General features: G+C 37.2%; 1 protein-coding gene and 1 long non-coding RNA gene across 2 annotated transcripts; both read left to right on the plus strand.

Annotated features, from left to right (window-relative positions):
• Positions 1 to 1,068: 1,068 nt before the first annotated feature.
• On the plus strand, positions 1,069 to 5,943 carry LOC139118917 (uncharacterized). The gene is made up of 3 exons (XR_011548818.1): positions 1,069 to 1,199; positions 2,951 to 5,524; positions 5,909 to 5,943. It is a non-coding gene; the product is annotated as an uncharacterized lncRNA (long non-coding RNA).
• Positions 5,944 to 15,640: 9,697 nt separating this feature from the next.
• Positions 15,641 to 24,994, plus strand: LOC139118924 (uncharacterized). Its single transcript, XM_070682494.1, has 3 exons — positions 15,641 to 15,842; positions 18,365 to 18,505; positions 21,836 to 24,994. The coding sequence occupies exons 2-3, from the start codon at positions 18,383 to 18,385 to the stop codon at positions 23,588 to 23,590; spliced, it is 1,878 nt and encodes a 625-aa protein (XP_070538595.1). The 5' UTR covers positions 15,641 to 15,842; positions 18,365 to 18,382; the 3' UTR covers positions 23,591 to 24,994.
• Positions 24,995 to 26,019: the final 1,025 nt, after the last annotated feature.

The raw sequence follows: 26,019 nt of genomic DNA on the forward strand, positions 1-26,019 counted from the left end.
CCGGTGAAAATATATATCACCAAGATATTTGAGTGTCAGTAGGAACGAGTTTCCTTGGTATTTCAGGTAAGTTGAAGATTCGTTGTACATTTTCTTTCCCACGACTGTGCTGCACTACTAAGACGGTCAATTAAAGTATTTTACCAAGAACAGTGGCCATAGGCCAGTTAGTATCGGTGAAATTTAGAGGGTGGTTTTTTCCGTTTTTGATACCTTTGACAGGGTATTTGGATTTTTGCTAAGGCTGTTATTACAAGGTGTACAAGTTTGATTTCAATAATTTATGTACTTCGAACAAATGTCTTGCGTAACAAAGGTCAGAGATATTAAGCAATATGACAAAGACAATTCATCATTCTAAGTTCATTAGCAAATGGTTAAAGTAATCTCTTCTAACTTTGATAGACGAGTTACTTTTTACACATTAAAACACATCGAAATATTGTAACGGCAGAATCTCTTTCAATTTGCTTTCGCAGAATTGTGACGTTATTGAAGGAGCAAAGGTTGAAGAACAGACCATTAACGCCTGTTTACAGTAAGGGCGATAGGAAAACCAAACCCTAACGGGCGGTTATATCAAATAGTTTATACTGTAGGTGGCAATATTTCGTAAATAAGTGTAATGTTATCACACACGTTCACGGGCCTAGGCAAAGTAGATGCAGTTACCGTATAAAATCACTCTTTTTACGGTGACTGCACACACTTTACATGAGCATAAAAAACGGGGAGCGGTGTTAAGGTATGAATACTTTAAAAGTAACCTTGGTTCATTTCTATGTGATCACAGAAATCCCAACAGAATTGGCCATCATAGTGTAGATGACACAGCTTACACATACACAAAACGTCATATTTTACGTATGTGCGAGTTTGTTGCGCTCAATTGCAAGTGCAGTTTAAGCAAATTACTTGTCCTCCATAAAATAGTCTTGTCGATTAACGTTTCAAATATTCATGAAAAGGAATGAAACGTCGACTATAACAGGATTGTTCAAAAGCACTTGACACCTATAGTAGTATACGTTACATGCAATATGTTTAACTGATTTGTTTCAGGTTGTAAACAAAATTATGGATTCTCTGATTGGCGCATGTTGGCGTTGTGGAGCACGGGTAAAGTGAAATGCCCTCAATGTGACTTTGGTCTGTATTGCGGTAAGAAGTGTTTAAAAGACGACGAATTTCGACATGAGGTAAGTGGGCCGCAGGTATTTGTATCGTCCAATTTGCCATTTTAAAAATTATTTCGGTTATTTTCTTTATAGTGCGAAGTTGTTCATGTGTTGTTCTGCGTTCTGAAACACGTTGAGTCATCATCATCGGCGTTTTATTTCCATCTAACGTTTAGACATCTCATATACATGTGCTAAAGACAAAAATGTCTCGAATGTAATATAAATCATTTTGCGAAACATTTACTGTTATATCTACAAGCAGGAAAATAGTAGAGATCTGACGACCGATAATGTCGCACACGAGACCGTGTTTAGCATATTTCACTGACTGGAACAACATGCAAACTAGCTCTATGGAACACAAATGTACCGAAGTAATTTATAAGATAGCGACACTGTCACTTAAAACCTCGAACGAAAGACCAGTAATGTGCTCCTTCGGTGTTTACGAAGTCGATCATTACCCAATAATATGTAATCGAGTCATTAAGTTATAAATATGAAAATGTCAAGACGTAAATAGAAATCCGAACAAAATTGTATGGTTTGACATGATAAAACTGACATTGATCCTGTTTGTGTTAGCATTAATTATTTTGCACTTTTTCGCTCCTGCAAAAAGCTTGTCTTTTGTGCGAAGGTGGCAAAATGCAGGGCATTAAATGCATTATTCATTATGGTTAAAAACGACCTTCTCACCACAGCAAGAAACAGATTCAAATAGTGTTGTAAATATAATTTTTACGCAAATTAATCGTTTTCATGGCAAACAGTTTTGTTTGTTCATCATAATAGCAAAACTCATATATCTTTTCAACTTTTTATGTATTTCTGGTATGAAATTCATGTATGACCTAAACTTTTCTTGGGCTTCCGTAATTTTATGTAATTGAACCATAGACCCTCATAAGGGAATTCGGTTGTACCCGTAGAAATCCGCCATATTGAACCGTTCGAAAGCCTGAGACTTTCACGACTCACTTAGGTGGCAAATCTATTTAGGGTACCGAGAATTTAATCCCCTCGGTAAGCATTTTCTATTTCATACAAATAGACATAGTGTTAATGAAAGTGCTTTCATTGCCATCCGCCAACTTGATTGTTACAATGCTATTTGGATTTAAGGTCGGGTGACACAACTATTTTAGATTTCTCGGTCACTGCAAATTTGCATACGTCATCCAAATATGGTAAAAAAAAGGTTGAGTGAGCCCTGCCAGTCACACTGTATCGTTGGCGGTTCTGTGCGCGTACATAACAAGTAAATATCAATCGATGGACAACTATAGTACAGGTGACTAACTTAAGTGAACAAAAATGAAATTAAATGATGTCACTGACACTGCCCAACAACTTGATATTCAAGTGCGACTTATGCTAACTTGTACTCTTGACGGTGTTGGAAATATGTTGGCTCCTTCACTGGTTAACTGGAACAAACCAATATTCAGATTCGTACACCAAATAAACAAGGGAGAATTATTAAAATTTTGTCGACGATTTTGTATTTAAATTCAATTCACGCTATAATCATTGAAATATTACATATTTGTCACATGATTTGAAGTCTGATCGTCGGAGTATCGCTAATGCACTTATCGGAAGTTTTTTTTTTTGGTCTCAACCAGTGATGATATTATATCTCGCGACATCGTCAGATGTAATTTTTTCTCGATAGCGTAAATATAACACGAATGCATGTGTCGAGCCATAATAGAAGTCTGTATTTACAAATATTTAATATTTTTACGTTACTTTCCCCATATCAGATCGAATGCAAGTACGCCAAGAAAATGCGCTCGTGTACATTCTGTACCAAGACGTCGCCGACAACGAAGCAGTGTTCTGGCTGTCTATCGGTACAATATTGCGACAAGGACTGCCAGACGAAAGACTGGCGGAATCACAGGCACGTGTGTTTGCAGCTGCAAGATCAAATTATATACGTGGCGATGGCTGGGAAAGTGGGTCAACGCAATCCTGGATTAACAAAGTATCCAAGTATCGGTATCTATTACTGGGGCAACACCCTTGCAATTGATCTGTTAAAACTGCAACAGAATGAATGGAGTGGTGGCGATTATCCTAAAAAATTATCTCTTCTTCTTGCTGGGGTAGGCGACCTCAGAAACGTCATCAAGACTGTAGCCTCTCTTCCCAAAGAGTTTAAAGGTGGAATTGAATTCACCTTAAACGACTATGATGCTCATATACTGGCCAAGGACTTATTGTTCTTGTATATGATATGCACGACAGACGACGCCAAGTTCACATCAGACACTTTGGTTCAACTTTGGTATTCGGTATGCATTGTAGATGAACACAACCAATACCTGCTGACATTCTGAGACTCTGTGTACCATCGATGTAAAACATTGGCCAAGAAAACGTCTGGTAAGATAGATATCTCAGAGACAGATCTGAAGCAGTTGCAGTCAACCTGGTCAGCGTGGTTGAAGTCATTAGTAAACGGCGGTCCAAAAATCCATATCAACGAGCAGAGGCGTGTAAGCATTGCTCTAGATGACAACTCTGCGGAAGGATGGCATTTTCACAGGTACTGCGTCCCTAAACGCCATAGCAAATCATTAGAAGAGTGGTACGAAAGCGGTATAATGCTACCTTCTTCCGACCCAAGGAAGCGCAACGCAAAGTTTCAGAATGTTACCCTGCTGTGCAAAAATTTCCTTTATAATAAATCCCTGAAACAAGAAAACCGTAATACAGAGTGGAAGATGTCAAATTTATTCGTACACGAACAATTGATATATCCAATACAAGCTGACACATCTCCTTTCAGAGGATGGGATTACATTGACGTGGCATATAAATCCAATGAAGATTGTATATCCACAATGTACTGCAGCTATTTATCTGATACGATAGAGAAGTTCACCCTCTCAGTACTTGAAGATTGCGTGTCATTTCGAGTTCTGCTCGGTGACTGTTTTCAACTGAAGACAAACTTTGAAATAAATACTTATGATCGCGTTATAACATCCAATATTGCTGATTACTACGGAGTTCCAGCTGTTCTCGATTATTTCAAGCCATTCTTGAATTCCACAAATCCCCACTCTGTGATCACCATAGAATTGATTAATTGGGAGAAAAATATGTGGGCTCACGGGTTGAGTCCATTTAAACATCTGTTAGAAGTGAAGCAAACCAACAAGATACCTTTAATTAAAAAGGACACTGGTGTTTCCATACTTTTAAATAAAGACAACAAGCCTGGATGGAGAAATGCGCCCTCTAGTGTCATTCAGTATTACTTGTCACTGGCTACATACATAGAATACTGCGATATGACCAAACCGTTTATTGCTTATCTAAGAAGTAATTTCCTGGCGCATAAGATGCGGGGTTCCAGAAACCATCCTTCACGTGGGGATATCCCAAAGTTCAAAGATGTCATTTGGTACAATGGACTCAAACTCCGGGATTTCACACGTGAGCTGAATCATGTTGTCCCTCATCGTTGGAAGATGAATATTCGACGGGTCACACAAATAGCAGGATTCGTTCGATCTCTGGAATGGACACTGTCCGGCGTTTAATTAGTGATATAAATGCAAATTGTATAGTTTGTTGAAAGAATACCATTCTTATCCTCAAGATATAAATGTACAATGATAGGAAAGTAGAACTTCAATATAAATTGTGCATACGAGCATAAATGGAGGCACTTTTATGTGGCAAATGGTGCTGTACTGTACTCACATTCGTCAGAGCAGATATTTGTTACATTGTAACAACACGCACCAATCAGAGAATCCATAATACTTTTCGAACTTGAAACAAATCGGTTAAAAATGTTGCATGTAACGTATAATATTATAGGTATCAAATGCTTTTGAACAATCCTGTATTCGTCGATTGTTTTCTTACAGTAGCTATACCTCTTTTTGTGTTTAAAAATTTTGATTTTAAGTCATCAAAGGTGGTGCAAGAGAGGAGTTTGTTCTCTGATGAAGTAATTTAAATCTTATTTTGAGATATTAGTTGTGATGAAATATTAGTACTCTGTTTCAAAATCTGTTCATCAAACATTTAAAGGATGTTATTTCAAAAGGCGAATGTAATAAATGGACAGATGTAACTCCGTTACGATTGTAAGTCATGTGATTAGGTCTACTGTGTGTTGTTTGAGTGTGATGACACATGTGTGGAATTTCATTGATAGCGTCTTCACCCACAATGCATTGCAATGCTCTACTGATTTTCACTGCTTGAAGACAGTATTTTGGTGTGGACGTACGTTTAGAAATTATTATCCGTTTTACTACCAAGAAAAAATTCCAAGACAACGTGGTTGGTCTTTTACATGACTGTGATTACAGGTATGTGTATTTGAATACTTTGGTATTGAAAGCAATGAACTTTTAAAAGTCTCAAAGTGTAAGACACATCCTTCAAGTCGAAACGTAGAAGGACCATGTGTTTTTCCAATTAATGTGGAAAAGTTTCTAAGTTGTTATTCTGTAGTTAGTTTGATTCGATAGATTGATTTGTTTTATAAGTATTGAAGTTTTATTTAACATGTTGAAATTTGGGTTTTCTGATTTTGAAGGAAATTTTCTGTGATTCTTAGTTCTTTGTTTCAATGGGATTTTTGTACAGTGTATTTGCTATCATGTTGACTTAGTCTCATCCTGAATGAGATTGTGTAAACAGAAGGAAACGCTTACATAATTGCCATTGGTCTTGTACATGACTGTTTACAGAGAAGATCCAATAATGATTGTTGATAGACTGCGTGTGTTCCTATTGTGTGGCCTGAGTGAAGAGCCAACAAGGAGTGCCTGGAAGTGTTCGTGTCAATCATCAACTCGATTATTGCTACCAGGGTTGGAATACCAAATCCCCAGGGAGGATCGTCTGGAAGGACTCTGTGTGTGTAACGTAGTTTCCTATTGGATAGACTGTCATCGTCATAGTGACAGGACGGACATTGACCAACAACTCAAGCAGCAACCATTGTACAACTATACGGGCAATAGCTAAGTGAATGAACCTAGACAACAGCATTTTAGAATTATCCGAAACTTGATTATTGTGGATGAACTTTAGATTTTGCGCCTGGAAATTATTTTCCAGTAATACTGCTATTAGTTTTAATCATTGTAGACCAGTGTTTTATTCTTTTATTATTATTATCATTAGTGGTAGAGATTTTAGTTGTAGTGAAATAAACCTTATATAAACTGCAACGCAATTGTATGATAATCATTCTTTCCTGATTTGTTGATTGTGTGATATGAAATTGGGTCGGGTTTAGTTAACTGGCCATTTAAAGAAGGGCAGTTTAAGTGTACGAGGCGCCAAATGTAAAAAAAAGAATTTACATAATCAGCCTTATTTTAGAGATAGAACAGCTACTGAGGATATGAATATAGAGGGGAATTAATATATATATATATACTACATACAAACACACATATACATTGGTCATACATAAGTTTATGTATGCATACATATACGTGTATGCATACATATATATACGCATATAGGGTATGCATTTATACATGTAGAATACATACATACATGCATAAATACGTACATACATACATACATACATACATACATACATACATACATACATACATACATACATACATACATACATACATACATACATACATACATACATACATACATACATACATACATACATACATACATACATACATACATACATACATACATACATACATACATACATACATACATACATACATACATACATACATACATACATACATACATACATACATACATACATACATACATACGTATGTGCACACATACATTCGCAAAAACATGCATAAACACACACACTATACATACATATAAACAAACACAGATACATACATACATACATACATACATACATACATACATACATACATACATACATACATACATACATACATACATACATACATACATACATACATACATACATACATACATACATACATACATACATACATACATACATACATACATACATACATTACATAAATACATAGAGCCTGGACTTGGATAAATTTACAATCAGCCTCGCTTTCGACATACAGTTGAAAACGAGGTTGAATGTACATTTTTTCAACTGTGAGCTTGTCTCGAAAATATTTACATTCAGCCTCGCTTTCGACATACAGTTGAAAACGAGGTTGAATGTACATTTTTTCAACTGTAAGCTTATGTCTCGAAAATATTTACATTCAACCTCGTTTTCACTTTGCATACATACAGCTGTAAAATTTTATATACACGTAATACCAACTGCAAAACTTTATATACAGTCTCGTTAACGTTTTCACATAGATGGGACTCGGAAATTTATTTTCACATAGATGGGACTCGGAAATTTATATATATACACCCTCGTTTTCGAAATATGATAGTGACTTCCAAATGTTCATATAATGTCGGTCGAAAGTGGATTTACATTAAAGACGTTGTGTTAACACTGCTGCACATAGCAGGGCTTGTGTGTTTCACAAGACCAAAGAAATATTCAATTTTTACTACGGCCCTCCTAGTGGTCCAGCCTACGATGCTCCGCGTTCCCAGCGTTGAAGGTGCTGGACGGGAGGCCTCTCGCGCCTCGCTGGGAAAACACAGTATCGTACGCAGGGCCATGGAGCTAAGAAGGTACCATGGCAGGGCTAAGAATGACCCAGGCTAGGTGCAATTATTGTAGCCCATATGCCATGCGCTGGCTTTTCTGACCTGTTTTCTTTGCAGCGCTGGCCTGTAGCGGCCGGTGCTGCACAGCAACATGTTAGAACAAGTCATCGTTGATGACACAGTCCCCACTTGTTAATGCGTATTTGATTACAGGTCCTCAGAGAGGATAGAGTCCTCTTCATTAGGTCTGTGATAAAAATACTTTTGAATGAATTCGCTTGATACATGTCTGAGTTATGGTTCAGGACATGAAAAATCGTAACAAAATGGTCGCACAGTGGCCATATTGGATCGCATCACAAACAAATTGATGTGCATAGCTATGACATTGGTCGATGTCCTTGTACCAACTTTGAATAAAATCGGTTGAAACATGCGGATATGCCTGAGAAATGGCTCTGTACATGAAAAAATCGTAATAAAATGGCCGCCTGGCGGCCATATTGGATCGTATCACAAACAGATAGAGTGCATATGTATGACATAGGTCAATGTCCTTGTACCAACTTGAATAAAATCGGTTGACATATGCCTGAGTTATGGCTCTGTACATGAAAAAATCGAAATAAATGGCCGCACAGCGGCCATTTTGGATCGTATCACAAAACAAATTGACGTGCACAGCTATGACATTTGTCAATACCCTTGTACCAACTTTGAATAAAATCGGTTGAAACATGCCTGAGTAATGGCTCTGTACATGAAAAAATCGTAATAAAATGGCCGCCATATTGGATCGTATCACAAAACAAATTGACGTGCATATCTATGACATTGGTCAATGTCCTTGTACCAACTTTGAATAAAATCGGTTGAAACATGCCTGAGTTATGGCTCTGTACATGAAAAAATCGTAATAACATGGCCGCCTGGCGGCCATATTGGATCGTATCACAAAACAAATTGATGTGCATATCTATGACATTAGGTCAATGTCCTTGTACCAACTTTGAATAAAATCAGTTGAAACATGCCTGAGTTATGGCTCTGTACATGAAAAAATCGTAATAAAATGGCCGCCTGGCGGCCATATTGGATCGTATCACAAAACAAATTGACGTGCATCTGTATGACATCTGAAGTAATCCTTGTACCAAGTTTGAATGAAATCGCTCCAGGCATCTCTGAGATATCTGCGTGAACGGACGGACGGACGGACGGACGCACGCACGCACACACGCACGGACGCACGCACGCACGCACGGACATGACCAAACCTATAAGTCCCCCCGGACGGTGTCCGTGGGGACTAAAAAGACCACGCACAGCCCGGCCGCCGACCGGCCGTGAGCTACCTTTTTTTGCGGCTAGACCCTGGCAAGACTAAAGCTATTAAACACGCGCATAGTGCTGGCGCTTGTGCTATTCAAGTGCATTTGAACTTTATGGTTTATTTTGTGCTAGCGACAACAATGACCGTGGTATTGCTATCTGTAGAGATCACCACTGATCTAGGCTGTTCCGTGTTCGTAGAAAAAAGGATAGGCGCTTGGCGTGGTCTTCAGAGTTAAGAGAATAAAGACAAAATTTTAATTTGGAAATTTTGGTGCCATAAACCCATGCACAATTATGGATGAAGGCAAATGTGGGTAACAAGACAGCAATTCTTGGTCTTGGACTTTCCTCGGGGCATTCGACGCAAGGAGTATTCGAGTATGGCGGTGGTGCTTGGTTGTGTTTACGAGAATTAGAAATGATCAGACATTTTAATTCACCAATCAATCAGCTAAACTCAGCCGGTAGAGTATATGAGATTCATTGAACATGGCATGGAAGTAGAAAGAGATCTCTTGCGACCTCCATGCCGTCTTCAATGAATCTCATATACTCTGTCGGTTGAGCGTCGCTGATTTACTGTTGAATTTGAGTGTCTGATCATTTCTAATTCTCGTAAACACAATAAACAAAACCATTGTAAGGGACTGGTCAGTTTCTTCGGCCGGGGGTGGATTATTTTTTGTCGATGTCAAGAAGTGGCTGAACCCCCATTCCAACTTTCGAAAACAGGGTGACCCCACATTCCAACTTTCGAAAACAGGGTGACCCCCTGTGTGAAACAAAGGTAAAACAAAAGGTGGAATATAAATTGAATAATTCAGTGTATATATATATATATATATATATATATATATATATAATATATATATATATATATATATATATATATTATATATATATATATATATATATATATATATAATTTTGGCGGTATATTTTCAACAATTAGTCATTCTGTGTTTTAATGAAATTGGTGTCATGTAAGATAGGAACTTAAAAGTGTCAATTCTAAAGTTTGAGTACAGTATTTTGAATGAGCTGTATGTATTCCAACTCTCTTTATGCATAAGCAGATGTTCAGAACTGTTGTAAGGAAAATGTGATTGAAATATTATTGCATGTTGCTTTCTTATACTTAATTCTCATAGAGAATACAGAAAAGTATCAGGAACTTGCCATGCTTTTCATATGAAGGGCATGCTGAAAAATATGTTTGATATTTTAAAGAAATGCGCCCAAGGGCGCGCCGAAAAATTTTAAACATACAGATATCTCAAATATATATATATATATATATATATATATATATATATATATATATATATATATATATATATATATATATATATATATATATCATAAAGTTTTGTACTAGGACAGGGCTCTGAAAATATGTCTTATTATTATTAAAGAAACGTCCAAGGGCGCGCCAAAAAATGCAACTCAATGCTGAAATTTTTGGCTGTCACAATGCATTTTATGCAAGTATGAGCCCTTGTTGAACTTGAAAAACACACTGACCCCCCCCCCCCCCCCAATTGGGCATTTCAAAAACATGGTGACCCCATCACAAAGTCAACCAGATATGAACTGAATATGCTCACGTGTTTTACACCAGGTTCATTAATAGTTGTACGCTTCACAGAACAATGAGATATATGTCATCACTATATGTAGCAGGTTTTTTTAAACTTCGCACAGTACTCTCAGAGTTTAATCACTAATTACAAAACTTTATTTAATATGCAAATGAGCTGTTAATTAACTTGACACTGCTCAATGCTGTATGGGACAATTAGATATCCATCAGATCAACATTTGTAGCACGTTTTATTTAATTTTATGCTGTAATTTTAGAGTAATGTCACTAATTACAAAGTTCATTGAATATGCAAATAAACCCTAAATTAACTTGACACTGTTCAATGATTCATAGCACAATTAATTTTTTATCGATCAATATCTGTAGCACGTTTCACAAATTTTAGTGCCGAAATTTCAGAGTTATATACCTAATTACAAAGTTTATTAAATATGCAAATGAACCTTAATTAACTTTACACTACTAAATGCTTTACAACACAGTTAGATATCTGTCGTATCAGTATGTGCAGCAGTTTTCATCACATTTGATTCAGTTATTTCGGAGTTATATGACTAATTAGAAGACTTCATAAAAATTGCAAATGAGCTAATTACTAACTTGACACTGCTCAATGCTTCTCAGTACGATTGGATATTTATCAGATCAACATCTGTAGCAAGTTTCATCAAATTTAACGCTGTAATTTTGGAGTAATATCACTAATTACAAAGTTCATTAAATATGCAAATGAACCCTTAATTAACTTCACACAACTAAATGCTCTACACCACAATTAGATATCTGTCGGATCAGTATCTGCAGCAGATTTCATCACATTTGGTGCAGTTATTTTGGAGTTATATCACTAATTACTAAACTTCATAAAATATGCAAATGACCTATTTGTTAACTTGACACTGCCAAATGCTTCCCAGTACAATTAGATATTTATGAAAACAATATCTGTACCCCATTTCACTGACTTGGGTGCCGTAATTTCAGAGTTATATACCTAATTACAAAGTTCATTAAATATGCAAATGAACCCTTAATTAATTTCACACTACTAAATGCTTTACACTACAGTTAGATATCAGTCGGATCAGTATCTGCAGCAGATTTCATCACATTTGGTGAAGTTATATCGGAGTTATATGACTAATTACAAACCTTCATAAAATATGCAAATGGGCTATTTATTAACTTGACACTGCCTAATGCTTCTAAGTATAATTAGATATATATCAGATCAATATTTGTTGCAAGTATCATCACGTTTGGTGCAGGAATTTCAGAGTTATGACACTAATAACAAAAGTTCATTAAATATGCAAATGAGAAGATAATTGACATGACACTCACAGTATCATCATAATGTTCTTAGATTGTCATCTGTGAAAAGTTTCATGAAATTTTGTGCAGTATTTCTTGATATATGCCTTCACTGTCATTACCGTCTCCATAGGGAAACCATTGTACGGAAAAAAAACGATATTGCATAACTTCATTAATATGCAAGCCACACTAACCAAAATCTAATCAGTTCTTGCAAGTAGCATATGGTACCTGTGTACCAAATTTGACTTGAATCCGTTCAGGCGTTTTTGAGTTATCGTGTAAACAGACAGACAGACAGACACACACACACACACTAACACACACACACACACACACACACACACGGACAGACAGACAGACATCGCTATGACATTAGCCCACGTGTTTACACACGTGAGCTAAAAACAGGGTGAAACCCCCCCCCCCCATGAATCCACCGCCCCCCTGGTTGAAGCAACTGACCAGTCCCTTAGCTACATGCTCGCGTGTCATGCTCCTTGAGTCAAATGCCCCGAGGAATGTCCAAGACCAAGAACTGCTGTCTTTTTACTCAAATTTATTTTCATCCATCATTGTGCATGGGTTTATGGCACCAAGATTTCAGTATTAAATTTTTGTCTTTATTCTCGTAACTGCGTAGACCGCGAAAGTTCATTGCACAGATGATGACGGACTGCAGCGGTCTTAGCCTTGCGTACGATGCTGTGTGTTCCGCTACAGCTAATCGCTACAGCTGTGGTGAGCGGGGCGTCCCGCTCTGTAGCGGAACACACAGCATCGCTGGGGCGATTAGCTGTAGCAGAACACACAGCATCGTACGCAGGGCTACAGCGGTCTCAGTGAACGATCGTTGTATGGTTGACGAGTAGCCCTGCATACAGGTCTGTGTGTTCCGGGCATTATACGGCCTCCACCACAGCCGTATAACGCCGGGAACACACAGACATGTACACGGGGCTAGGCTACGAGCAGCCCAGATGGTGATCTCACCTGATAGCAATACCACGATCATTGTTGTGGCTAGCTTACTAGATCAAAATAAACCAGAAAGTTCAAATGCACTTGAATAGCACAAGCGCCAGCACTATGTGTGTATTAGCTTTAGTCTTGCTAGGGTCTAGTCGCGTATGATACCGGGCAGAGTTCAATCACACTTTCTGAGCACAAGCATCACTAGGTATTACACTTAATCCGAGACGAGTCTGTATGTAAAAGTTTCCCATCGAGTCTGTGTATAAAACTTCCCAGCTAGCTGTATGTAAAAATTTTCCCACCGAGTCTGTGTATAAAACTTCCAAGTGTGTTGTGTCTTCAGAACGAGTTTGTATGTAAAATTTTCCCATCGAGTCTTTGTATAAAACTTCTCAGCTATAGCTCTCTTCAGAACGAGTCTGTATATGTAAAATTTTCCCACCGAGTCTGTGTATAAAACTTCCTAGCGTGTAAATTTCCGAGTCCCATCTATGTGAAAATAAATTTCCGAGTCCCATCTATGTGAAAACGTTAACGAGACTGTATATAAAGTTTTGCAGTTGGTATTACGTGTATATAAAATTTTACAGCTGTATGTATGCAAAGTGAAAACGAGGTTGAATGTAAATATTTTCGAGACATAAGCTTACAGTTGAAAAAATGTACATTCAACCTCGTTTTCAACTGTATGTCGAAAGCGAGGCTGAATGTAAATATTTTCGAGACAAGCTCACAGTTGAAAAAATTTACATTCAACCTCGTTTTCAACTGTATGTCGAAAGCGAGGCTGATTGTAAATTTATCCAAGTCCAGGCTCTATGTATTTATGTAATGTATGTATGTATGTATGTATGTATGTATGTATGTATGTATGTATGTATGTATGTATGTATGTATGTATGTATGCATGTATGTATGTAGTATTTACATGATAAATGCATACCCTATATGCGTATATATGTGTATATATATAATATAATATATATATATATATATATATATATATATATATATATATATATATATATAATTCCTCCTCTCTATATATACATTTTCCATCTTTTCTATCTCTAAAAAAAGCTTGATTGTGTAATTAATTTTTTTACTTTGGCGCCTGGTATAAGTGCCCGGTTACAAAAGATTCCTCTAGAAAATTCATTTACCTATCTGTAATTTTTTTCTCTACGAAGGCATATGCAGCTATTTATTCATTCATTATTTCACAAGATCCAGAAAGCATCAAACATCTTATTAGAATTCCGACCTTAGGCCAAAGTACACTTAAATTCAAGCAGCCGAACGCGTCCGCACTTAGCCTTTACCATAGACAGTTTTGCAAAAGTGAAGTAAGGTTTCTTATGCCAGCACGCGCTAAGTTAGCAGAAACACATAGCTGACACATAAAATCAATAACAACATCTTATAATTTAATATACAACGTCTTGGTTCAGTTCTATGACTTGTATGCTAACTTGTCTTGTTTCTCCTAAGATCATTTGTATCATTCAGTGCAGGCATCAACAAAGGCTATCAGTGGACATCACAATCATGTGCCAGAAGAAAGCCTGTAGGTACAATGCGGATCGGAAACAGATTTTGAGGTGCTCAATTATTTCCATTACTTTTCTTCTCTACCACTTGCGGAGGTTCATTTAAAGCTCTTTCAGTAAGAAAAATGTTCACCGTTTTAGTTTTTGTAAAACTCGAAAATTGTATTTTTTTCTCCGTGGTTTGAAAATGGTCTTAGCTTTACTGGTGTGGTAAAAGTGTTTAAATAACGGGAAGATTAAAAAAGTATGGAATTCTTGAAAGATGGTTCGCGTAGTTTATATATATATATATATATATATATATATATATATATATATATATATATATATATATATATATATATATATATATATAGAGAGAGAGAGAGAGAGAGAGAGAGAGAGAGAGAGAGAGAGAGTATGACAACTCCCTCCCTAAATCGAACGCCCATCCCTACACGGGTCTATGACTCAACATAACACAATGAGATGGCGTCTTCTGCGCATGACTATATTTATATATGTATGACACGTCAGACAAGTACCCTTTTACACATTCGCCTTTCAATTTTGTTTAAAGCAAAAAGCGACAGCATCTGTAAGGTGCAACGTTCCAACTTCGGGTTTCTCCGCAAAAGTGTAAAACTTGCAATGAAATTTTTACTTGTTTATTATGCTCATTGGTCATAGATGTGGTAAAATGACAAACAGAAAATGAATATGTTCAATTTGAAAAGAAGGTGTCTTTAATTTGAAGCTTGAAACATTTCTTTCCAACTGTTACCTTCAACAAACAGTCACAAGTGTCACAAAATTGACTATTGTTCACTTATGAATAAAATGTAAATTATTCGTCCATTGTGAGCCATGATGCTTGACCGCTCTGCGCTGAACTATCCCAGCGCTTGTAATCATGCTATACTAATATGTGTACCGGTAGCCGTGATTGAGGAAATAAGTGCCACTTTTTCGCTTCAAGCCTCCTTGCGTTATTTTTATACATACTTTCGGCATACTACCTTGTCGTAAATCGTTGATAAAACGCAAATATTGTTATCGCACTAGGGCGTCAATTGGGTACCGAGTGGTGCCAGGTACTTGTACTGCTTATCAGACACTCCAGTGACAAGTAAACCAACGTATTTCCTTCACCGTTCTTTTTGTGTATTCGCGATTGAATTCACTATTTTCGTGCCCGGTGAAAATATAAACCACCAAGATATTTGAGTGTCCCTTGGAAGGAGTTTCCTTGTATTCCAGGTAGGCTCAAGGCTCGCTATTGGCGAATTTTCTTTCTCAAGGCTGTGCCACACTATCATGACGGCGATCAAAGTATTTACCAAGTGACAATGCGTGGACCAGTTAGTATCGATGACAATTTAGAGGGCGTTTCCCCAGCTATTGGTACCTTTGACGGTGCATTTGGATTTGTGATAAGGCTTTTGTCACAATGTTTACAAGTTTGACTTGTATAATTCATGTACTTCGAACGATTTTGTTGCGGACTGTTGTACAGTCAAAGGTAAGGGATATGAAACAATGCAACAAAGACAATTCATCATTCTACGTTCATTAGCATTCGGTTATATTAATATCTTCTAACTTTGATAGACGAGCTATATTTTACACATGACCAATATCAAAAGTTGAAAAGACAGAACCTCTTTCAATTTACTTTCTCAGAAATGCCCATTAACGTCTGTTCCTTGTAAGGGCAATAGAAAAAATAAACCTTAATGGGCGACTGCATCACATACCGCCCGTGCAAATGATTACATGAATTCAAGTTTACGTAGTAAGTCGCAGGTGGCAATTTTTCGTCAATAATAATAGTGTTATCACACACGTTATTGGGAATAGGTAAAGTTGGTACAGACACCGTGCAAAGTCTCGTTTTATGAGGTCACTGCTTCCACTTTACCTATGCATGAAAACAGCAGAGCAGAGCAGTGTAAAGTTATAAATACTTCAAAAATAACCTCGGGCCATTTCTATCTGATAGCAGAAATCCTTACAGAATTGGCCAACAGTGTGTAGATGAAACAGCTTAGACATACACAAAACGTCATATTTTCGTATGTGAGAGTTTGTTATGCTCAGTTGAAAGCGCTGTTTAAGTATTTGCTTATGTTAATATAGGATTATATCCTGTCAATATCCGGGGTCAATGTTTGATTATGTGCCTTGAAAAGACGTTATTATGATACCAGCTGGTTTATTGCCTTGACCTTTAAACTTGTAATCGTGCTCACTGACTGCTGTCTGCAATTCTTCACAACTCTAAAAATATGGAGAGTAATTATATGTCCATATTTCTGAGGGTCTACGCTACAACTGCATGAATTTGGCATAAATACTGATCATCATTTAGGATTGAAGTGCTGTTGGGTACGGGTGTAAGGAAACAACAATGACAGAAATATTGATTTATCAAGAATAATCACAATCATAATTTTATGACTACAACTGCATGAAATTGGCATAAAACTAATCGTCATTCTTGATTCAAAGTACATAATAAAGATAGATTACTAAATTTCTATCAACAGTGTTCACAATCATAAATTTATTAAATTTTTTACACACTTGCTCTAACTAATAATGCTTTATGACCCTTTGCCTGCTCGAGTCTCTGACGGGAAAGCGTTTCTCAGTTTCTGATACCAAAAGTGTCCTTCAAAATCTCCTCGTATGAGGAGTTACAATCTAACACGATTGAATTAATTTGGGATAATAGGATCTTCATATTTCTCAAATTTCTCAAACGTGTTAGGTGCCATATAGCTGAATCTTGCAATATAACAAATTACTCATAAAAACAAGTCTGTAACTTAAAAAAGAAAAGCAGATAAGCTTGCATTTGCAGGTTAAAATGACCTTACTTCACCATCCAATTATCCCATTAGTTCCAATCGTGTTAAATTAAGTTGTTTGACGATATTTCGAAAAGTTTCCATCCAAATTACAAATTGCCAACACTTATCGACAGCTTGGTTATTAGGGACTGACCACGACCAGAAATCCGCTCAAAATTCACCAAAATATTACCTTTTTCTAGCTTTTTCCAAAATGACTAACCGTAAACCGTTATTTTTCTGGCTTTTAAGAGACGAACGAGCCTGTGCAGTACGTCATCTCAATCACGTGAGCGGTGACCTCGCAACTTCTAAACACATTGCGGCCGGCATCATCGGTGGGGTCAATTGGTCTTTAGAAATTACATAGTCAGCATTTCTTTGTCAACCTGTGTATATGAGGTCGTAAAAGGTCGCCTTGTCAAGACACGTCTTCTTTTATTTTTGGGGCAATGGGTTTCATGGTGCACAGTTTTGTACATTTTTATTTCCTTTATGTAATTTCATTTCAGATACGGAAATGATAAATAAAAAAAATAATTCCTAACTTCACAATTTTTTTCCGTTATTTTCACCGCTGTGAATTTGGGTCATGGACGGTCCGCAACCATTTACAATTACCATTAGACGTTAGCTTTCAACTCCCTGTCCCATATGCCAATTAGCTCAGACGTTTCAGAGGTGGTTGACCGGGAAACAGCCCGCCCCATAGTTTTAGTTAATTTACACGCTCTGGCAACTGGACGTTGACGCGGAGAAATACGGTGTTGTTGTTTTTGTTGTTGTTAATGTTGTTATTATGTTTTGTTGATGTTGTATTTGTTTTTGTTGTCTGTATTTTTATTCAATAATGTGATTATTGTGGCAGCTTGCTGACTGTGCTAATTTTATACCAAACTTTTACATTATCTCCTCTTTTCCCTGTAGGCCCAGGCTGATATTGCGATGGATTCTCTTATTGGAGCGTGTTGGCGTTGTGGCCGTGCAGGGACTGTGAAGTGTCCGCAGTGTGATTTTGGTCTGTATTGTCGTAGAAAGTGTATGAAAGAGGACAAGTTCAGACATGAGGTTTGTGTGCTTTGACACATCAATGAAAATCTCGAATTTTCTAAAGGGCTAGCGCGTTTGTTGTACATTTGATCGATTTTGAAATCGTGTTCGGCCTGAATACAAGTATGAACATCACAGCACCCACTCCTCCTTCATGATGTTACGCCGTCCCTTTCTGTCCATGGTCAATAGCGGCGACGCTTAATTCTATGACCCATATTAGCCCCCGATGATCGCTTGCGCCTTCATATTAATATTTCTATTTATTTGTCTATCTGTGTCTCCCCCTTATCTACCTTTTGTTCTTTTTCATCTCATAATTGAAGGCTTAGCTTTATTTCAATGACAACTGTGAATCAACGAGTAATTCTTCCCAATTACAGATATCCTCCAGAGATCATTCTCTCATTGATCATAGGAATGTGATTATTTCTTTCAAATTTGGTAAAAGGATTACTTCCTACTTGTCATACATGTAAACATCGATTTCTATTTTGATATGATCAAATATGGCCGCATGACGCGATTTTGTTTCCTGTATGTGATGTCTACAGCCAATTCTCAGACAGGTTTGACCAATGTCTTTCAATTTTGGCACAAGAACACATTTGGACCTGAATTGCTTTAGCAATATGATCCTAGATGGCTGCTAGACAGCCATATTTGTTTTTGATAATGGTGTTTTAATGAATAAAAATGAGCTACAACATGTCAGGTCTTGTACTTTGTACCAGGAAAAATATGGTTAGTAAATGCACGTTCTTTCTTAGTCCCCACGGACACCGTCTGGGGGACTAATAGGTTTGGTGATGTCCGTGCGTGTGTCCGTGCGTGCGTGCGTCCGTTCACGTAGATATCTCAGGGTGCCAGGCAGAGATGCATATGCACGTAGATTTGTTTTGTGATACAATCCGAAATAGCCGTGTGACGGCTATTTTATTAATAAAGCGGGGACTATGTCATTGACAATGACTTTATGAAAAAGAGCTGTCTGCGACTGCCATAAATTTGATGAAATTTTGTAAAGATATTCGTCACACGGCTCTGATAGCACACAATGAGATATGTCAGTATTGCATCAATTAATTAATGTCATGTCAAGAAATTATTCATCAAATTTCATGGAATTTTGTACAGATGTTGAGCTCACATTGCTTTAACATTTGAATGAAGACATTTATCAGTGTCATTCAGATCATTGCTAATTAGCATATTTAATGAACTTTCCTAATTAATGGGCTATGTCCAGAAATACCGCATCAAATTTGATGAAACTTGTTATAGATGTTGAGCTCACATTGCTTTAACATTGAATAAAGACACTATGCAGTGTCATGTTAATTAATATTTAATTTACATATGAAAAGAACTTTTCTAATTAAGAGTATGTCCAGAAACACTCTATCCAATTTGATAAAACTTTGTACAGATGTTGATCTCACAGTGTTGTAACACAATTCATTGACATGGCGGTATTGTTTATGAAATGTGGTACACGTGATAATCAGTTAGTGTTATAATAGAATGCAAAAATGTTTGACAATATCCTGTCATTTTTAATTACTAATTGACTTATTTAATGACATTTTGTAATTAGGGTGGTAGCTCACATTGGTTTCACGTTTTCACCAGCATGGAACTCATTTTTAATCACAGACCCAATTAAATGAACAGGACTCTATACTCTCCAAAGACTTGTAATCATTTTACCCATTAACAAGTGGGGACTGTGTCATCAGCAATGACTTGTTGTTATTGTTGTACTGAATGAAAATCGACCGCAAGAACGAATGTCAGCTCAGGAAATTTGCAAGGAAATTATTCTGAATCTGACACTGAAATTTCCTAATTTTCAGCATGACAGTTCACAAATCTCCGAGTTAAAGTTTAATGTATACAGTTTTGGGAAATTCAGATTTGTTAGTTTTTATGATTGTGTTAATAAATAAAAGTGAACTACAGGAACGTCAGCTACCTTTCATGCAGAGAAATTTTTTGTAACATGACGATGAACAATTGCTGAATCTTATCAAGAATCTGAAACCATTTTCAATAAAGCCATTACATTGACAAATATAATTAACGTTCCTGTATTTCCCTTTGTGCCCAGTACATTCACAGTTTTACTCTTGTACTTGTAAAACTGTGTTTCATACATTGCCAGGTCAACAATTTGGAAAAATGTACAATACCTACAGACATATTCCTCATGAGGGACTTCTAGATCTGTCCACCTATATCAATCTTTATCGCATTTAGACCTCATGTACCACATTGCAACCATCGATCGCATACCTAGCTATTTCTCAAAGATAGCTATTTCCAATCACACAGCAGATATCAACTGCTCATACACATCATTTTTCTTGACATCTATTTTCGTGACATCTGTTGACAAGTATCACATCACCATAATTTCCGTCAATGGTTTCCAAATTCATTAACCAAGTGGGGACTATGTCATTGACCATGACTTGTTACATACATGACATCTTCTAAAACCATAACATGCTGATCGTGTAAAGGAAACAAGGACGAAATCAACTTAAAGGGACAACTGAGGTATACATTAAAGAGGCAGGCTGTTTTCATGTTTATCTAAAGGCAAATTAATCTACGTGATAAAAATTTCAATGGAAAACAAATGACTAACTCCATCTTAATACTTATTGTTGACAAGTATGAATGAGAGAACCAGGGACTTAGGACTGCTCCTGTAGGGTATAAATTGCAGTTGGTGCATGAAACTCCTGCCCAACTTTAATTTTCGAGAGTTAGAATAAACGCAATTCAGCAAAGTTTGGCATATCTTAATGTTGGTATCCGATGAACTCATCGTACAGCTTTCGGGAAAAGTATAAAATTAAAAACTACTTGTATATGGTAAGCAGTGCAGCTTTATTGTGGCGATGTACCATCTCTAAAACGCTGCCAGTCTCCTTCTGTGCATACATAAAGGATTTTTAGCTGATCTCTCTTTGTAAGTGTCAGAGAATATTCATACGATATTATGACCAAGCGCAATCAACGAAATTTGGAATTGCCTTGGAAATGCAGCTAATGGTAATTGCTTGTAAACTGAAGTAAAGGTTTAACTATTTTAGTGAGATTCACACTTAGTCGCGATATATTTGTGGCAACTAATTGTCTGTTATATGCTAGAGATTGGTACTGCTTCATCTAAACTACTAATCCTTTCAATGCAAAAACTTATAATTAGAGGAGGTACAGTTGGTCAGTAGTTAAGGTACCGGATTCACTGTCATTTCAACACACCTGGTCCTGACGTCCGACAGAGTTTTGCCTAAATATCTTGCAGTAAATCGGAGTTACTTTTCACCTTTTCAGGTCGAGTGTAAGTATGCCAAGAAATTACACGCTTGCAGTGCTTGTGGTAAAGAAACTTCATCGGCCAAGCTGTGTTCTGCTTGTCTGTCGGCGAGGTATTGTAATAAAGATTGTCAAAAGAAACACTGGCCAAAACACAAGGATGCATGCGTTGAGGTAGGAAACAACATTATCACACTTGCGTCGGCTTTAGTCCACTCGCAACGCCACGTTGATGTCGATACCAAGGAATTGGACGGCCTTGGTATCTATTACCTTGGCAACACACCTGCAGTTGATCTACTGAAACTACACCAGAATGAATGGAGCAGTGGACATTATCCCGATAAGCTGTCCCTTCTACTTGCTGGTGTTGGTGATCTAAGAAATGTAATCAAGACGGTAGCCTCACTTCCAGATAAGTTCAAAGGTCAAGTGGAATTAACCATGAACGACTGTGATGTCCATATTCTGGCTCGGAACGTGTTATTCTTGTACATGATGTTTTCAGCAAGGGATATCAAGGAAGTCTCAGATGCGTTGGTCCAGTTATGGTACTCCATATGCATTACAGACGAACACAATGAATATCTGAAGGGCGTTCTTGGGCATTTAATAACAACCGATACAGACGCTATAGCTGTACAGACAAAGGGCAAGTTGGTTGTTATGGAAGATGATTTAGAACAGTTCAAATCGATCTGGTCGGCTTGGATGACGTCATTACAAAGTGGCGGACCAAAGGGCCATATTATCGAGCAACGCAACGTCAGCACCGTTGTTGACCCCAAATGCTCAACTGGTCGGCGGATCTACATTAATAGCGTACCAAGACGGCATCTTCAGTCACTACAGGAGTACTTGAAATGTGGTCTTTTACTGCCTTCTTCCGATCCTAAGAAACAGGAAGCAGTTTTTCAAAACGTGACGCTACTGTGTATAAATCCTCTACGTGACAATTCGGTCAAGCCTATTCCTTTTTCGGAACTGTCTCTGATAGGCATGGTAGCTCAACAGTTTCGTGAGGAATTACTGGTGTACCCAGTCGAATCTGACAAACTTCCTTTCACTTGTTGGGATTATTTAGAGGCAAGTCTGTATACAGATGTCAATTGCGTACCAAAAATGTACTGCAGCTACATCTCTCATCTGATTGAGAAATTTATTGGTGTTGCTGATAGAGGCCAAACTTCATTTCACGTTCTCCTCGGCGATTGCTTTCAGCTTGGACCAACAATTGAAGGAAAGAGTTTCGATCGCATCGCAACTTCAAATTTGGCTGATTACTACGGGGTACCAGCTATTCTGGATTACTTTAAGCCTTTCTTAAATTCATTGAATCCCCATTCTCTCATAATAACGGAATCGATGAATTGGCTGCGTCATTTAAAAGCAGTCGAGCCTGATCCAGTTGACAAGAAGTTTAATTTTGATATGATGGCCGGCATAGCTCGTGACACAGGTAATCCGATTGAGAATTTAGGTTATCTCGGGTCGCCAACTACATTCAGAGAATATTGTGATGATAGAACGATGTTTATGAATTATCTCAGGATTGATTTGCTTGCGAGCCGTATCCGAAAATCTGGACGGAAACCGACGCGTAAGGACATACCAAACTACAGTGACGCCACGACATATAATGGATTCAGGCTTCGAGATTTTAACCACGAGCTCAATCGGGTCATGCCTTATCGTTGGAAGGTAAACAAGCGACGGGTTACTCAGTTGACTGGACAAGAAAGGGGTTTGGAATGGTATTTGACAAAAGATTAGCGTTTTCCAGGAAGTGATCATAGTTATTTGATATAAATTAGAATCGCTAATTGAAGATTCTATTGAGGAGAACATTAATGTGAACGTGGGGGGAAATGTTCTTGTAACAATCAGAACTAGGAAACTAGGTAAAAGGGCGTATTGAATCCAAAAGACTGAGTTTTCTATGCTGTCGAATGGCAAAGAGTAACTGATCTGAGATAACTGCATCTATGGAAGGAACTATCCAATTGATTTTAGAAGGAGTGAGTAAATCGGAGAAATTTGCGGAAAAGCTGAGCAATAAGCTTAATGCCAGCTGAAAGGGGAGTTCACGACATATAGCACAATTCGCAAGGCGAGTGCAATATGGAGTGAGATATACCCAAAAAGAGTGCATTAACCATCTGTAGAGGGCGTAATTGATACTGTATTGTATTATATTAACTTTCGTGTTTATGGTATTTAAAGTAGTTTATTCGAGTTTAAGCTTTAAAATAGAAAAGATCCCATTGCAAAATCAGGTGACAGTCCCAGTCGATTAGAATCTTGATGCCCGGGAAAGAGCATAGTCAACAAAAGTTATTTATACGTAGCAAGCGTACACATACTGTGTGGCAGTGTAAGGTGGGCAACAATGTTAAAGTGTCAATGTAGGTCGGCGAAGTGCTGTGAAATGTTAATGTAAATTATGCAGCTTCATGGGCACAATTTCAAAACGTTTACACTATACTACTAAATTACCAACATTAAAAGCATAAAAAAATGCTCTAATAGCCTTAACAACTAGAATATGTGAAACAAAAATGTAGAATAGAAATACCTTTGCTGTCAACTGTTCTATATTCAAGTACCTTGAACTGATCATGTCACCATCCCTACACAATAAAAAATGCATGGCAGTCCTGCAAAACAGTCCATTTATTGAGAATCACTATAGTATAAACTTTCTTAGAAGTTTATTGCTATTTTCATTTACATCCTCTATTTTATAAATAAATGCAAAAAATACCCCTCTCCTTTGACATTGATAATCATACTGTAGTTTTTCCATGTATTTTGAGATTTCCAACCGCTCTTAAAGCGTTGGCACAATTTTCAATATTCTTGTTGGGAACAATATGAACAATATGAACACTTCTCTGAATCTCGATACTTTGTTGAAAAATATTCCAGTGTTGACAAATTTCTATCACGGCATAAGCAATGCAAAGTTTATGTATTCAGACTGGTACCTTCAATATCACGGATGCCAATGTATTTTTACATAAACTTTGTTGATCTTACTCCTCTTTCAGTTTCCGAGGATGAGCCATTATCTTCATCATTTTCATTATTTGGTGTGACTATAGCTTCAAGCCAATCATGCCATCGATTGCTGTAATTCCTAAGGTTAATAAAGTCACATGAGCCCAGAAATTGAAATTATTTCACTCATTTTTGTTCATTTCAATGAGCAACTTTGAACCAATTCGTTTGAAAACCACAGGAAAACATTCACGACGCCATTGTTAATTAGAGAAAATATTCGTCCACGTAACCCGCATTCGACAGTGGTCACCCTCGCTTTACCTCTCCGAGATGTCGTTATGCACAAACAGATGTTGACGACAAAAGTCTCTTTGTGTAAAGTGAGAATGAATACTGCTTATATTACCAATATTTCGACGTCAAGGTAGGGCGAGCCTCGGATTGGAAGTTTTGACTTGTGTTCAAACTTTTCTCAAACAAACTTTATACCATTCGTTTTGATAATCTAGAGAGATATTACGCGAGTATTGCGTAAAGTTTGGCATTGGAGAAATGTTTCCTACAAATTTCCGCATTTGAACTTCAAAATTGGTGCTACACCATGCGTATACTATATAAGTGACGAAGAAGATGTTCTAAACAAGACAGCCAAAAGTCTATGTACTCCACATGTTTCAAAATAAGCACATATAAGCAGCTGACCAGAAAAACATATTTTACAACCTCGCCGTCCGAAAATGTCCCGGGTGCATTATAGCTGAATGTTGTAATATTACAAATTACTCATAAAAACAAGTATATAACTTAAAAAGAAAAGCAGATTAGCTTACATTTACAGATCAAATCAACATTAATTCAACATTCAATTATCCGAAATTAGTTTCAATCGTTTTTATTGAAACCGTTTCCACGACTTCAGAACATGAAAGCATTGTTTAGCTCTTATTATTCGATAACCATTACAATGCAGAAAGTCTACAGACAAGCCAGCTCGTTGTTGTCGTCAATGTGTAAGGGATCGACTGCTGGAACCTAGGGGTTTTGGTTGTTCAAAGTGCAACGAGAAAAATGTTTGTAGAAAAGATCTTAGTTTTACAGTTTGTTTAAAACGTTTATATATATGACGAAAAATTACAAAAATATGGAACTCTTGAAAGATGGTATGTATGGTGTTCCTCTTTGAAAAACTTTCAACTTTA

The sequence above is a fragment of the Ptychodera flava genome, chromosome 2 (genome assembly GCF_041260155.1).
Source record: "Ptychodera flava strain L36383 chromosome 2, AS_Pfla_20210202, whole genome shotgun sequence".
Taxonomy (NCBI): Eukaryota; Metazoa; Hemichordata; class Enteropneusta; family Ptychoderidae; genus Ptychodera; species Ptychodera flava.

What these genes read in the sequence shown, in the direction of transcription:
- LOC139118924 (XM_070682494.1), top strand. Translation starts at nt 18,383, where the DNA reads ATGGATTCTCTTATTGGAGCGTGTTGGCGTTGTGGCCGTGCAGGGACT. An exon ending in AGGACAAGTTCAGACATGAG is followed by an intron (nt 18,506 to 21,835) that starts GTTTGTGTGCTT and finishes TCACCTTTTCAG; the next exon opens with GTCGAGTGTAAGTATGCCAA.